This window comes from Poromitra crassiceps (assembly GCF_964638095.1).
Source record: "Poromitra crassiceps genome assembly, chromosome: 2".
NCBI lineage: Eukaryota > Metazoa > Chordata > Actinopteri > Beryciformes > Melamphaidae > Poromitra > Poromitra crassiceps.
Window position 1 is genome coordinate 54806496 of NC_139624.1, and position 16107 is coordinate 54822602.

General features: G+C 42.0%; 2 protein-coding genes across 3 annotated transcripts; one reads left to right on the forward strand and one right to left on the reverse strand.

Moving 5' to 3' along the window:
* Positions 1–2637: 2637 nt before the first annotated feature.
* Positions 2638–4360, forward strand: fgf23 (fibroblast growth factor 23; the record flags this gene model as incomplete). The annotated part of the gene is made up of 3 exons (XM_083632298.1): positions 2638–2848; positions 2948–3051; positions 3917–4360. The coding sequence occupies 3 exons, from the start codon at positions 2638–2640 to the stop codon at positions 4358–4360; spliced, it is 759 nt and encodes a 252-aa protein (XP_083488424.1).
* A 4598-nt stretch (positions 4361–8958) lies between these two features.
* On the reverse strand, positions 8959–15539 carry tigarb (TP53 induced glycolysis regulatory phosphatase b). Of its 2 annotated transcripts, none has more exons than XM_083631955.1 (6): positions 15473–15539; positions 15145–15182; positions 14723–14844; positions 13749–13826; positions 13532–13642; positions 8959–10150 (listed from the first exon to the last, which is right to left on the reverse strand). In XM_083631955.1, the coding sequence occupies exons 1-6, from the start codon at positions 15502–15504 to the stop codon at positions 9734–9736; spliced, it is 798 nt and encodes a 265-aa protein (XP_083488081.1). In that variant the 5' UTR covers positions 15505–15539; the 3' UTR covers positions 8959–9733. The 2 variants fall into 2 exon arrangements, with proteins under 2 accessions (XP_083488081.1, XP_083488080.1); XM_083631954.1 differs by having other exon boundaries at positions 14723–14881; positions 15473–15501.
* Positions 15540–16107: the final 568 nt, after the last annotated feature.

The following is a 16107-nucleotide window of genomic DNA, read 5'->3' on the forward strand; positions in this document are numbered from 1 at the left end:
CTGACAAACAGTCCACATATTGCGCTGTGGAAGGTGTGGGAGGGGTCTTTGTGCATGTGTGCAGTGCACAACGATGAGTATACTTCTCTCCGAATCAAGATGTTGAATGTCTGTAGTAGCACCTTATGAAAGACATCTTTAAAAAAATATTGAAATGAGTGCAGGCTTGTCTATAAAAACAAAAGGCTCCCCTTTCAGCTTTGACCAAAAAATATGATCCAAAAATATCTATCTCTTATTTTTTTCCTTCCACAGCTTACAATTTATCTTCATTTAAGGTGAGGAATATCTTCTTTTTTGAGAGCCTGCCTGAGCCCCAAGCTTGTGATTAGGCGTGTGCGTTTGCAATCTTAATGTGATCAGTGTCAGACAAACTTTTTATTTTTATTTTATCCCTGCTCAAAGGGGAGTGAGCTTCCACCCTATTCCTCTCATCTCTGTTCTCATATACCTCACCTTCTGCCTTAGTTTGGGTTTGCTAAGATGATTGTAAAATAAGAAGAAACGTTGAAACTTCTTCAATCATTTGTTTCTGAAAACTGACGATGCTAAGTAAGGATATACAAAAGTTTGTTCCTTTTATTTTTGTACGTATGTGCTGTGCACAGCAGTCCACTGTATTCCTGAGATACCAATAAAAGTTTGTTTTTTTTACTGGTTGCTGGTATGGTGTCATCCTCTGTGCTGCATTGGTTTGGAGGTTGGTGTGTGTGTGTGTGTGTGTGTGTGTGTGTGTGTGTGTGTGTGTGTGTGTGTGTGTGTGTGTGTGTGTGTGTGTGTGTGTGTGTGTGTGTGTGTGTGTGTGTGTGTGTGTGTGTGTGTGGCTCATGAGTTGGACTGTTTTCAAAATTACATTCCACTAAAATATCTAGATTTCACCCATTTCTGGGGCATCTAGGCCCTGTAGAGGTAAAAGCACTTGCCTACCACCGTGGAGACCCGCCTTGAGTTCTTGGCAGCAGTACTTCCCGCTTGGGCAGACCTTCCTACAGGCCCAAATTGGCCATGGGCCGTGGTGGGAAGCCGGTGGGGAAGGAGTCCTGGTCGCTGCATTAGTGCCTCTGGTCATTTGGGGTGGCTGGTTGGGGGGATGGGGAACTGGGGGGAATAGTGTGATCCTCCAACGTGCTGCTGGTGATGTGGGGGGAATAGTGTGATCCTCCCACGTGCTGCTGGTGATGTCCTGCTGCACATGGATCAGAGGAAGCATGATTGTGCTAGTCTATGGTTCTCCCCAGATCAGCAGAGGGGGTGGAGCAGTGACTGGGACAGAATTGGCCAAGTAGGCCTACAATTGGGGAGAAAATGGGAGAACAATCTGAAGGGGGTAAGGGGTAGGCCTACATTTTAGATCAAAAGTAGAGCGCGCACATCCACTCAACACAGCAGGTGCAGGACTAAGAAGCAGCAATCACAGATCAAAAGTAGAGTCATCACACTGCTTAAAGATTTCTCCCAGTAGATTTATCAAGACATTTCGGTCTCACGACCTTCAGAATCAATCTTTTTTTTTTTTTTTTTTTTACAAGGGGTAGATTTTACCCACTTCAGCGGCTCTGTGCATTCGGTTTTTGCTCTGATATTTGGAGCCGGTTGTGGGGTCAATTCTCAGGAGAATAGGCCTAATTGTTTTGACTTTTTTCAAGAGAGTTGAGATATTTTCATTGTCCTAACAGCAGATCATCTTCCAGCTGATTTCCTCATGTTCAAATAGCTGCTATTGAAGATCCAGCCACTTTAAGTCCAGATCACGCACAGTCCATTGTTTTCCTGTTGTGTTGTCCTTGCCAAAATGCAGTTTGTCTAAATAATTTGACAGCATCTCTGAGGAAAACACCAGTAGATGAAAGGACGCCATACTGAGTTTAGGTTAGACAGTGGCTCCCTCTGCTGGGGGAGTAGTGGAAGTGTTGAGTTTGGCAGGTGCGTAAAAGGAGAAGAGGAGCGCTACAAACATACCACTAAATGAACTATAGTAATTTCACACGGTGTTAATTTATATGGCGCAGTCCATTGTCGTTCAACAAACTGTTGGAGTACCATAGCCTACCAAAATAATGACAGAAAATATTTAATATTACAGGACTGACATCTCTTTAAACGTCATGGTGTTCACTCTTTAGCACTTAAAATGATATTCTATCCCTGCATGGTTTCAAAGACGAATCATAAAATAATAATAATAATAATAACCTTACTTGATATCGGCTCTTCCGTTGTAGCCTACTGTTTCTTCCTAACGCAGCATGTTTCCGTCCAAACAAGTGTGTAAAATGGCCCTTGGCGCCCTTGACATTATCTTAGACTTAGAATAATGTTGAAGGTAGGAGAGTCAAGATGCGTCACCAAAACCAGATTGCAAAATATGAGCTCTCTGATTGACCAAGAGCCTCGGGATAAATAGACAGACAGAGGTGGAACAAGTTGCCCTTCCGCTGCAGGAAAGCCGCACATCTGCTTTGGGGGCGATTTTTTTTTTTTTTTTTTAAGGATGTGAGCAGCAGGAGTGGCACTTAAGGGGGCTTTAAATAGGAGCCGTCTCCAAACTTTGGGACAACAGACTGTCTGAAGTCTAACAGTAGCTCGCAGAGGAAACCACCGATTTGCGCCAGGATGGACGTAACCAACAAAGTGAGCATGAGAGACACTGTGCTGGCGCTCCTACTTGCTCTCCTCCAGGGATTTCGACTGGGGGAAGCTGTCCCCAACCCCTCACCGCTGGTCGGGTCCAACTGGGGGAACCCGAGGAGATACGTCCACCTGCAGACATCCACAGACCTCAACAACTTCTACTTGGAGATCCGGTTCAATGGCACTGTGCGCAAAACTACAGCCAGGAGTTCATATAGTAAGCCCATTTCCCACTTTAGTTTATTTTTCTAATTCGACTTTATCAAATGTGGTATGTAGCCTATCTTAATTCAACACTGTTGTTTCTTCCCTACAGGTGTGATTTTACTGAAAGCTGAAACGAGGGAGCGCGTCGCCATCCTTGGTGTCAAAAGTAACCGCTACCTGTGTATGGATGCGGAGGGCAAACCATTCAGCTCAGTAAGTCAACATTCACTTTAGCGGTTTCATTCAGTTTTATTAGCCTAATAATCATTTACTAATTACACTACATAAAAAACGCTTTCTGAAATCTGAAACCCTCAATAAAAACAATGCGTAAAACCCCAGGGGGCCAGTAAAAGTATTGACACAGTAGGCTACGTGGGGTTTTACGCATTGTTTGCGGTGGTGTTGTTTACATCGCTTTCTCAAAGAAGGAATCGTCTTCTCGTTTTTCTTAAAATGACTGAAAACAAATCTGTCGATAGGAGGAAAGAGGAAGAAATGTTGCATGTTACCGATGCAGTTTCACATGTCAAGAAAAGTTTGTTGAAACAAGCACAATATCCTAATTGAATTGACAAGTTGATTTACATGGGAAACAATTTAAGTCTCATTCACACCGATTTTTTTTTCTTTCATTTGTTTAAAAAACCCTCAAGGTTCAATACTAGATTGAATTATTAGGGATTTATTTATTTTTCTTTCTTTCTTCTCCCTAACAGATTTCTTCTTTTCACAATAGGATCCTATCACAAGCCCGTGAAAATTGTGACAATCCTATGGATTTCTTTCCTCTTGAGTGGAATCCTATAGGATTTTATTTTAGGATTCAGAAAATGTGTGAAATGCAAAAGGCGAAAGAATCGATATAGTCTGTAAGCCCTATCAACTAATCATATGATGATACTGTAGCATAAAATATCAGAACAGTATTGAGATTACTAGCATATTTGGTACTTTGACATCAATAGCTTTGACTGCTAAAATCAGCACAAACCAAGGTGACATTTCCAAACAAACAAATGTGCTACAGTTTTATCTTTCATCACATTTCATATCTTCCTCCCTCTCTCTCATTCAGACCATCTGCCTCAGGGAAGACTGTCTGTTCAACCACAAGCTTCTGGAGAACAACCGGGACGTGTACTACTCCTGCAGGACGGGCATCCTGTTCAACCTGGAGGGGTCCCGGCAGGTGTACTCTGCAGGTCAGAACCTGCCGCAGACCTCGCTGTTTCTGCCCAAGAGGAACACGGTGCCCCTGGAGCGCCTCCTGCTGCAGCACCGTGAGAAGCGCAACCAGGTGGTGGACCCCTCCGACCCACACAATGTGTACCTGGGTCAGACCGAGGAGGGCTCCGACTCCCGTGCCGTGCCAGAGGATGACACCGACCTGGAGGCCGAGGCCGGGGAGGAAGGACGTAACGTGTCCCGCGAGACGCCGTTGTCCCCATCCACCCACGACCCCTGGAACGTGCACTCGTCCCACGCCAGCAGCCCCAGGATCACCGGCACCATGGGCTGATGATCGGTCCAGGTTTGGGTGGAAAGGAGCGTGTTGGGCGAGGTGTGTTGTGTTGGGTGTGGCAAGGTGTTGGCATTCCCCATACCTTCCAATTCCAAACTTAAAGGAGAACTTCACTGAAAAACAATGCTGATTTATTTTGCTGATTTATTTTGCACATGATCTCACACTGTAAACTGTTTTGCAGGCATTCATATAGTTATTGAGAGTTGATTTGAGTTAAGTTGTAGACCAGTGTCATTCATGCACAAATGACATCACTGGTCCACAACTTAACTCAAATCAACTCTCAATGACTGTCAAACTAAATGAGTGCCTGCAAAAGCCTGCAAAACTGTTTACAGTTTTTTGATGTGTGAGAGATAATGTGCAAAATAAATCAGCATTTTTTTCTGGTGAGGTTCTCCTTTAACCTTGTAGTGTTGACCATTATAAGAAAAGCAAAGATGAAGCAAAAACAATAAAAAATGCGTGAAATATTTGAGAAGCCATATTTGAAAGTAAACAAAAAAAACAGTGCACATTCAGGAACAATTTTCCATCTAATCAAATAACATCAAATAACAATATCTTGTTAGTCACCAGTCATTGCTCGACTTGTCCTCAGAAATTGTGTGTGCTTGTATTAAGCAGGTTTGGAAGTGTTGGTTGCAAGTGGATACAGAAACTTTATCACATCAAGGATTTAGTTGCCCCTGATTCCTTTCCCTTCACTAACAAATAGTAACCCATTACTATTTAAATTACATCAACAATATTATCAGTTATCAATCAAAACATAAGTCATTACTTTTAGTATCAACCCCTCTATCAGATTGAAGTTAAATGATCTAAAATCTAAATCTGATCTTATATCTTTCTCTGGGTGAAAATATTCTCGCTATTTGATTTGATTGACTTTAAGGATGACAAGAACATTGCTGAATTGCTGTCAGGGAGTAATCAGTAAATCAATAACAGTACTTTTAAAATGAGTAACGAGGAATGAGTCAAGAGCCCAACACTGGGGATGGCAGGGCAAATCTGTATTAGTATGTTTTCTCTGCCTTTTGTTTTTTGTTCTCTGAGGTTTTCTTACAGCTGGTCTGAGAAAGCCACATTTCAAAGCAGATATTGACACAATCTGAAGACAGAAGCCTGCCTCCATTGATCTGAAAGCAGGGAGGCGTGATGAAAAATGAAAATGCAAAGAAACCAAATCGTTGTATGAATATGCTTTAGAGTTGTATTTAGTGCGGCGGGGATACGTTTTGTTTTACATGCCTATGTTTTGAAGTCCAAAGTTTACTCCGTTGGATAGAGGAGATTCTAGAGAATAACCAGAAATAAGGAATAAGTTGAGGGCAAAAGTGTGCTCATTCGTCCAATCAAAGTTAGCAAAAACCTTTCAAAATGACAGAATCACTTGTGTGTTTTAATATTGTTTCTTTATTTGTGTAATCTAATTCATGACTTGAAGGAATGCTATATAACTACAGGGTAAAGAGCTGGACCAGAACTTCATGGTGCAGTAATCCTGATCTCAAATCTGAACTCTTGTTCTGTGATTTTAGACAAGAAGTTACAGGTGCTGGTCACCACCAGCAAAAAAGAAAACCAGTCCCAAAGAGTATTTATTTATTTAAATCCATTCCTATATTGTTATTTATAGTATTTATATGGATGCTTTATAGTTAAATGTACATATAAGAAAATGTCTTTGAATGTGTGAGTTGGAGTTGTTGATGGAATGTTGCTTGAATTTGGAAAGAAATAAACTTATAAAGGAAATGTGGTTGGGTGTTGTTTTATTTCATGCAAACTTGTATGATGATGTATTAATTGAGTAATTGATGTATGTACTTGTATAATTATATTTTCTTAACTTTGCTATCGTGAGGTATTGTGACATGCGTCATTTAGCAAAGGAAAACCTGTACGATGTGGATGGAAGTCATCTGTTTCACCGCAAATGCGTAAGCAGGTTTAACATTGACCCAGTTCCTCTCATTAGTTGAATATCCCACACTTTCCCACCTCTTCCACTCAATGGGCTCGCAGGTACACAAGCTGAGTCATGCCAGTCTAAGAATACACACTGCAATTCTATTTTTACTCTCACTGAGTAACTGCGGTGCTATTTTGGTCAAAGTAATACATTATTAACCTTTGACCTCTTGGGGTTAGTCGTTAACTCAAAATGTTTTTCTTTTTTGTGCAATTGCCCTCCAAATTTGTAAGCTATATCAAACTATTTCTGGAATACTAAAATAAATTGAAACCGTTTACAATGTTCATCCTATCTTTAACTCTTTCCATTTCCAGAAAATGGTCATGTCAAAAATAAAAGAAAGAAAAGGCATGTATGTGTGAGTGCAGATGTGTATGTTTCCCTATATGTATGTGAGTACACGTGTACTCGTACATGTGTGTGTATGTACGTATGTGTGCCTTTTCTTTTTCTTTTCCTGTGTCTGAGCTCATTTGTTTTTGTTGTTATAAGGAAACCTGAAAATAAAATATTGAAATCAAAAAGAAAAGGCAGCAAGCTTTTCATTAAACTCTGTGTGTGTGTGTGGGGTGGGGGGTGGGGGGTGATTCAGTTAGTTAAATTCAGCATTGAAATGAGTAAAGGTTCAAAAACTCTGGGAAAACATGTTTAGAAGTGGTCTGAGCCAGTGGCTTACAGAGTTAGACAGCTACATGAAGCCTCTGAGGTTGTCAGTTCAATCCTGGATACAGTGTCAGCTTTGAAAACCAACATCCCAAGTAAAGATTGAAAAGCTCTGATGAAAGGGCCCTCCATTTTTTCTCGGGCTCATGTCAGGTTACACAGAACTATTATGACACAAATCTAAGACCAATCAGAATGAAATAAAAAATTGTTTCCAAGAAGATTAAGTCTCATTATTGATTGTCATTGGATAGCTGCGTGCAAGCAGTGACTAGTGAGCAATTTATTTTTTCATTTTGTAAAATGCTTATAAAAATGTTTTACTTTTACAAAGCGATTCAGTTATATTTAGAATCCGGGGAGACCATATAACATTTCACTAGCGTGATCCTCCCATGTGCTACGTCCTGCCGGTGAAGCTCTCCGCTGTCAGGTGAAAAGAAGCAGCTGGCAACTGCACATGTAAAGGAGTAAGCATGTGTGTCTAGTAGCAGCAGGAGGAATTGGCCAAGTACAATTGGGGAGAAAATGGGGGGAAATCAGAAAAAAAAGCGCTCCGACTGAGAAGAGCTGTGATTGTGACCTGGTGACCGTCTCATCGGAGAACATGCGGACCCTGATTCGATTCCCGCTCCACTGACAGTAACTAGTTCAACCATTATTCCCACTGCGGGAGGGGGGGTCATGTCCCCTGACTTTCCAGAGCGCTGTAATGAGGTGGTTATGAAGGAGGAAGCCCCACCCAGCTGAACTCATACCGGCACATGATGTTGACATTTTAAAAATGTTGGAAGTGTTTTGTCTTTGCATTGTAGTACATAAACTGTAGCATTGCACGGCTATAGGAGCCAGGATAGTCAGGTTAAAGACATTGCATCTTAACAAGAACCTTTCTTCCCAATCAGGGATTGAACCAAAACCCAGGACTCTTAGGTACTGAAGATAAACCAGCTTCTTATCCTGCTGAGCTTCTTGAGTTGTTTGAGCTCACCTTCAGCATCTTGTTTTTTCTACAAGGGTTTGCAACACTACTGACAACAATAACATGAGGGTTAGCATCAGCAACCTTCTGCATGACAAGCTACTATACATTATCTCTCTGAGCTATAGCCAAAAACTTCTTCCAGCTCATTCATCAGCTTATTGTGTTCAAGTGCTCAAACTAATGATTGGCTGTATTACTGCATCTCTGAGCCACAACCACATTACTTGTGCCTTACATTCATCTCCTTAATGGTTGTTGTAGTTGTTACATGATGTGAACATGAACATAGTTTACTTTTAGCTGTGCAAACATTGCTTTCTTAACATGAATGTGAGTGAGGGGTGGAACCATTAGCTTTCCCCTCTCAGCACTTGTGTGCTTTACATGCACCAGTTTTCATGACGAATTCCAGTTTCCAGTAAACATGTATCAGCCAGGTCAGCAGCAGTGTTGTCCACAGCAAATCAGCATAAGTGTGTTTACGGCTTATATTGCACGCGAGATGCCTGGGCTCACTAGGCCTTGCCTGTCCTGCAGCTTGCATTCGCAGCTCGGTCGCTGCCTGGCCTTGCCTGCAGCTCGGCTGCTCTGTGGCCTTGCCTGCACTATTAGCGCACGCACAATGTCTCCCTCTCTCTACCTCAGTCTGTCTCGTGACTTTGTGTGTGTGTGTGAATTAATGACATCACTGATGATGTCATCAGTGGATTTATGATACATCAGTGACATCATCACTGAACTATAGCCTTGTGTGTGTGAGTAATTCACTGATGATGTCATCAGTGGGACAGCGAAACACAGAACCCAGACAGAGCCCTAGCTCCCATTTATATACTGATGATACAGTATATTGCCATGTTTAGGTGTGAGCACCTAAACATGGCAATCTTTTCATATATATTAAATCTTTTGCTTCAATACAAACTCAAAGACACTTCAGTTTTGTTGTCATGGAATATTCATATCAAGTAAAATATGAGCAACACTGGAGCGACATCAACTTGAAATGATCACAATGCTCAATACTGTGTCTGTCTGACTTTGGTATAACATTGTAAAAGAAGCAACAATACAACGAAAATATAAACTCTGTGCTGAAAAAAATAAAAGATATGACACAGTATCTGAAAAAAGTGCAGGGTAAGTCCAAACAATACCGTATGATGCACAAGTCCTTGCTGGCTTCCTCTATAATACAGTACTGTACATTCAGTAGATAGATACAGTATGGTTCAGATCTACAGTAAAATGTCTAGTCCAGTGGTTCTGAGTCTTTGTCACATCAAGGACCCCTAAACTGACACAAATTAGACCACGGACCCCCATTTGATAAGATTTTGTCCCAGGGTCCCCCATCTGATAAGAGTTTTGCTTTTAGATGTTTTATTACAGAAATGAAACCCGTGACCACAATAGTCATACATTCTGTTATTGTGTTACTTATGGATGGAATTATGGTGAAAATAAATTATTCACCTTTTTGCTGGGGACCCCCTGGAAGGACCCCTGGGAGAACCACTGGTCTACTCTATTACATTTTGGGGAGAAACCATGACCCTGTGTGTAGTGTCGTTTTTCCATAATGTTGGTGTTCAATTACTCATAAGGTACAGTATAGGTCTTTACTGTAGTAACTTTGAGGCTTTTATCTTTAGAGTTTAGTCAGTTTTGAATTAAACAGACACAGCACACTTCCCTACCATGAAAACCCATCTCCCCTTTCATTCACTGAATGCTATTCAGTAGCTTTGAGGTTTTCCAGATGGTCCTTTCTGTTGGTAAAAACACAGCGAGCGGCGATGAGGACCGGCCCGGACCGCGCCTGACTCAGGGTGACGACGAAGCGGCTGATGCCGGTGTTGGGACAGGGCGAAAACACATGGGACATCTTGGCCCCCGGGGGCAGGGCGCACCCCAAGTCCTCCACCAGGTGTCTGATGGCTACGCGGATGTAGGCTCCGTGGCTCACCACCAGGGCGTGGAATGGCACTCCCTGGAGACCATCGTCAGGTAAACCGGCGGCGGCTGGAGCAGTCCCGTTCCCGGCTGCTCCGGCTTCTGTTGCCCCTGCGGCGCAGCTCCGTCCTGACCGGTGGTCATCTAACATTCGCTGGAAAAGGACTTTCAGGAATTTTTTGAATCGCAGCCTCACCTGGAAGTGAGACAGAGCTTGTGGTGAAGGTGGAACCCAAAATATTCCTTCACTCTGACAAACCTGAGAGTCAAGAGTCCATTCTCAGACAATGATTGAGCGAGTTCAACATAGCTAATTGGTCAGGAGACAGAAAAATTTGAGGCAAATTAGAAAGGGGATAGAGGTAGGGATACCTTCAGCCATGGATACTGAGCTGAAAATTAGGGCGTGTTCACACCTTTCATGTTTGGTTCACACTAGTTTGTTTTTCCTCTTGGTGCAGTTCGTTTGGGCAGGTGTGAATGCAGCAATCGAACTCTGGTGCGCACCAAGAGCGAACCAAACAACCACACTGAGACCTCTTTAGAGAGGTGGTCTCAGTGCGGTTCCAAACAAACTCTGGTACGGTTCGTTTGTGGTGAGAACGTGATCTGACCTCGAGCTGTGCATAATGGGTTGAGGATGAGCATTTTATGGTTAAAAACATCTGAATTCTTTGCATGCAGTTTTGGTGACTGGTGAAATTGTGTAGATTATTATTATTATTATTATTATTTTTTTGCACGATTGCAGTCGTCAGCAGTTTAGACTGGACCAATTTACCTCACTGCCTCCTATGGCAAATGGCAGCAAGTCATCTCATCAGAGAAGGCTTTCTTATGTGATTACGATTGTCTGATTGCAGCATCTTTATAATTTATAATTATTTTATTCTTGACAGCAGTCATATTCTCCATGATAGTAGCCTACTTTAGGTAGATGTTGTGAGGGTTTTGTTTTATTTTTACCAAATGACTCATTAATATCATAAATCGCTCATTAATGACACATGAGCCCGACTCTTGCGTCTTGCGCTGCGGTCTTTCATTCACAGGTGATAGAAGCATGCGTGGCACAGGGAAATGTCGATCGGGACCTTGTGGATACAGGGCAAGTTGAATGACAGAAATCGGTTCAGATTTGCAGAGGTGGAAAGTAACTAATTACATTTAGTCTAGTTATTGAGTGAGCTTTTTTGTGTATTTGTACTTTTTTGAGTAGTCTTTAAAATCAGTAATTTTACTTTTACTTAAGTACATTTTGTTTGAAGTAATGTACTTAGTTTCATTTTAGATGGCTTCAGAGTGGCCTACAAAATAAGACTGGTCACTGGGGACAACTGTTGCCAAAAATCAAATTCTTAACCTCTTGCAGTGCACCGTAACACGGGCGTTACATTTCTGATTTTTTGCTGTTCATCTGTCATTAACATGATGAATTAGGTGGTTAATTCTGAACAATGCTGTTCATGCTACATACCAAATTAATCGGCTGAATCTTGCACATCGAACCATGTCTTCCTTTTTCAGATCAGATCAACACAGCGGAAGTTATAGCCATCTTTGTACAAAGACAACATTTCAGATTATTTGGCTTTTTCAAATGGCTTTTTGGAAATCCGCCTAGGTATCTCCCTACAAAAACCACTGCCAAATACTCATGTTTTGGTATTTTTTCATCTTCTTTGAGTTGGGATGTGGTAAGGCCTGTGGCTATGTCTCCATTGGGTTTCTAGCCATAAATACAACAGCCACAAGTAACTGTTTACACTGTAAAAGTGTTTTTTATTCTAGGCGAGAATCAACCACTGTGTTTGAGCTGGTGTTACTCAGGGTCAGTAAGAGTCATAGAGTCATTCTGACACTTGGAACAGAAACTTCAAAGTCTTACCTTTCAGAAAAGGTCAGGCACTTGTCTGTAACCCTAGCGGTTCAGCCAGAGTAAGCATTTTAGTTTGGGTATGTCGTTTTCACCATTTTCTTCAGAAATAGGTGGCTTTAGAAGAGGAATGAAAGTCCTCCTCTTCACCCTCTTTACAATTGTGGTTGATGGACATGATCTCGGTTATACAGATGGAGAGACTCCATCTGTAAAAAACAAAAAACGATCTGGGACACGTTTCTAGCCTACGAGGTTAGGGGCGGCGGGTGACTCGCCCGGCTGGTTTCTCATGGACCCCTTGCGTGGGACCCCCCCCCCCCCACAACATCTCTTAGAAGCACATGGCACCTTATGTGGCTGGTAGCACCACATTGTAATATTGAATGACCGATAAATATGTATGCTTTTTCTTTCTTTCCTTTCCTGTGTCTGAGCCTGTTCATGTGTTTTGTTTGTGTATTGTTCTAAGATTTTTTTTTAATAAAATATTGAAAATTAAAAAATAAATAACTTCCGGGTACAGAGTAAAATACATCCAAAGTTTCCTATGAACGGTGCACCAAAAACTGTTGACCCTTGCTAACTGCCAGTGTTGCCAAATTGTTTCAAATTCCAAGGAAAGTAACTATTGGCTAATCAAATATTAGCTAGAAGTCGCCATATGCCATCATCGCAATGGAGGGAGTGGGGCTACGCTGTGTGTGAAGCACTGTGATCAGCAGACCTCTCTGGAAGCACCAAATGCAACACTTCACCAGAAGTTGAATGATGAATGAGAACAAAAATACACTGGCGCTTAATCTCAAAGGAGATGGAAACGGATGAGTTCAGATTTGATTCAAGTTGAGGATGAACTGAAGAAAATGAGAAAAAGGACCTAGCATAGGAGAGATAGCTGTCAAAAAAATCTCTGGGAATTTATATTTTCCATCCCGGGAGAGAAGTCTCCTGGCCAATCCGGGAGGGTTGGCAGCTCTATCTGTTCCGATTGCTTTTTACCTAGTGTGAAACCGAACCAAACCAGTTGAAAAACTAAAGAATGTATCATCTTTGCATTTGGTGCGAATCAAGGAACCGGACTAGACTGGTCTGAAAACGCTTAGGGTGGGCTTAGGGGGGTTCTCTGGAAGTTTGCAAAATGGAATGTCCCCAACAAGGCCACTGCATGGTGCTGTTGTACAAGAATCCTTTCTTGACCTTGAGTTTCCGAGAGGCTAGACTCAGTTCTCAGTCTCTAGCCGTGTTCAGAATGTTCACTCCTTCACTCACTAGTCCCGATGTAGTGTTTATCATATATAGTGCACTATATGGGGAAGGATCAAATGAGTTTTGGACACTACCTCACTCTTCTTCTTTAGTAAACACGACTGCATTGCATTGTGGTATATGGGAGAAAATGTAGGGTACATTTGTTGTTCACTAGAGATTTCAGTGCATTGTGGGTATATAGTGGACAGTGAATTATATAGTGAATTAAATTAACAGTTGAGAATTCTGACACTAGTAAAAAAAAAAAAAAAAAGGCATACACACGATATAGTCCCCTATTTCTGTAAGAGGGGACGGATTCGAACAGGGCTTCTGATTGGTAGGACGGAGCTGTCCAATTGTCTGGGAGCCGAGCTATTTTCATCTCTCCTACAGTAAGTCATATCGCCTGAATCAGTTTCCAAAGCTGACTCTGGACAGAAGACTCACCTGGTCCAAGGTCTCTCCTCCTGGAGGGGTGTAGTCACGACACGACTGGCCGGCAGCATTGGCCATGTTCTTCAGGTCCTCTTTGGGCCGTCCCTCAGCAATGCCAAAACTCTGCATGATGAACAACCACAATTAGGACTCAGAGGACGAACAACTTCAGGAACCTAATATTGAGCATTGGTATTTGTCTATATGGTTTGAAGACAAGAGCTTGTACCCTCTCTCTGAGTAATGAGTCCAAAACCATCTCTGTGCCAGCACAGTGAGTGTTGTTTCTCAGAATTAGTTCAGCAGTCTGAAAAAGGAAATGACATTGGGAAATTACTGGAAAATACACTCTGGATTCCCCAAGAGAACCAGCTTGCTATGGAGAAACTACCAAGGCATTCAAATGTTCTCAACATCAGTGAGTCAAAGACCATGGAGAGATGATTGTAACCCAACTATTCAATATCTGTTTTTTTACATCCTGTTTTCTAACATCCTGTTTTCCTTTATTGTTCACAACAGTGGATATGAGCCATTTTACCAGGTGAGTTCTTTGTCCATGATGGGAAACTGTAGGGTCATATATTTACAAGAAAGGGCATGAAAGGAGCAAAACATACTCACTGCTTATCAGATTCACATATACGTTATAGACAGGTATGGTGGCCTCATATGTTATCACATATACATACATACGACATATGTCTGATAGAATATATAGCCACAAATGAATTGCATTAAATCTGTACCAACCACAGCTGTATCACTTAAGCCAGTTAAAAACCAGCAATCCTCCATCCACTGTCACCAGCTGCACAGGTTTACGACATCTGTGGTTCTCAAACTTATCAAACAAAACAATTTTGTCCCAGGTCCCCCATCTGATACGATTTTTGCTTTTAGATGTTTTATTACAGAAACATTTTGTCATTGTGGTACTTATGGACAGAATTATAGTGAAAATAAATGATCCGCATTTTTGCTGGGGACCCCCTGGAGACCCCCCCAGGAACCCCAGAAGGTCCCCGCCTGGACCCCACTTTGAGAACCACTGTACTAGGTATTAAGTAACCATGACAAGCACGTGTTTAAAAATACAAGATGTGATTGGAACAGACAGTGATTGAATGATCATCAAGCTCAAGTGAGTATTCAAGCATCACATTTCTCTCAGGTGCTTTGCTAAACTGTGGTGTGCCTCACCTGGCAGGCCCGCTGCAGGTTACTGACGAACACATTGTTGAAGGTGAGGTCTCTGAGGTACAGGCCAACCGCTTCGGCCTGCCGCAGCCCCGTCTCAGACAGCACCGTGTCCACGCCTTGACCTGCCAACACCACACAAGCGGCTGTGAGTGCTTCTACCTGTTACAGGTGGGGGTAATCATGGATTTCAAAAGAGCAACATATTAGTGTTGGACACAAGTTTCAAATAAGTCTTCATTGACTATTTGTATAGAAAAACACAGGTTGTGTTAGTCAGGTCAACTCCAGTGTTAGTTCACAGTCAAAATGTAAAGATATGCAGTGTCACACCCACATGTTTAATAACCACAGCTGAACAGTGGCTGGACAGGAAAAGTCAGGGTCCTCAGGGGAATGCAGCCTTCATATTTTAGTCAACATACCTTGCAGCAACTTGTCTCTGTTGTATTGTGTTTCTCCACTGTATGAAAATACAACCAGGTTAGAAGCATGTGCATCTATGTGACCAGGAATAGTGACGCAGAATCTCTGTCATTTACTAGATGAACCCGTAGAGCTATGCTTAAATACAACGAACATACTAACGCAACGCTACTACAATCTGCCAAAGTCAAATAGCGACACAGTCAAAAGCAAAGTCATACAGCTACACTTCATTGGAGGCAGACAACGTTGTTCTCATTCTCGAGAATATTGCAAACATACAAGTTATAAACAAAATAACAATAAACAAAGGTGTTCTTCACTTACTGTCGGATAAATGTCAAGCTAAATGTAAACATTTTCAGCTGAGGGCTGTTCTACTTCCTGATTGCTACGTCACCTGCAACGTCGCGTGACGCAGACGCGTGACGCAGACCAATTACTTCTTCTTCTTCTTCTTCTTCTTCTGTTTGGTTTTACGGCGGTTGGCATCCAAAATGTTGCATTGCCGCCATCTACTGAACTAAACCTAAACTGATCTTAATTGAACTAAAATAAACAAAATAACCCCATATCCATATCCACCCAAAGTACTCAGATTCATAATTACTTTCCAGATGCAGACGCCTGAGTTTGCACAAATGCATCTCTCAGTATTTTATCTATCTCTGCTCCAGATACATCAACCACATCCAGAAATCTCTTTGCAGCGTCAACCACCATTTCAGTCCTCTCTGTCTTCCCAGTCATACTAGCAGCACAGTTTATCACCATGGCGATGAATGCCAGGAATCGCTTCTTGTCCATACAGATATTACTGTGACTTGCTCTTTCCTTTTCCGGCTCCCTTTGTACAATCACCCTGCCCTCGTTTCTTTCCCCTTTCCACCTTTTAACAGCCTCAGCATATGACGTCCCCCGTTCTTCTCTGATTTTGTTCACCTCCCTTTCCTTCTTTCTTC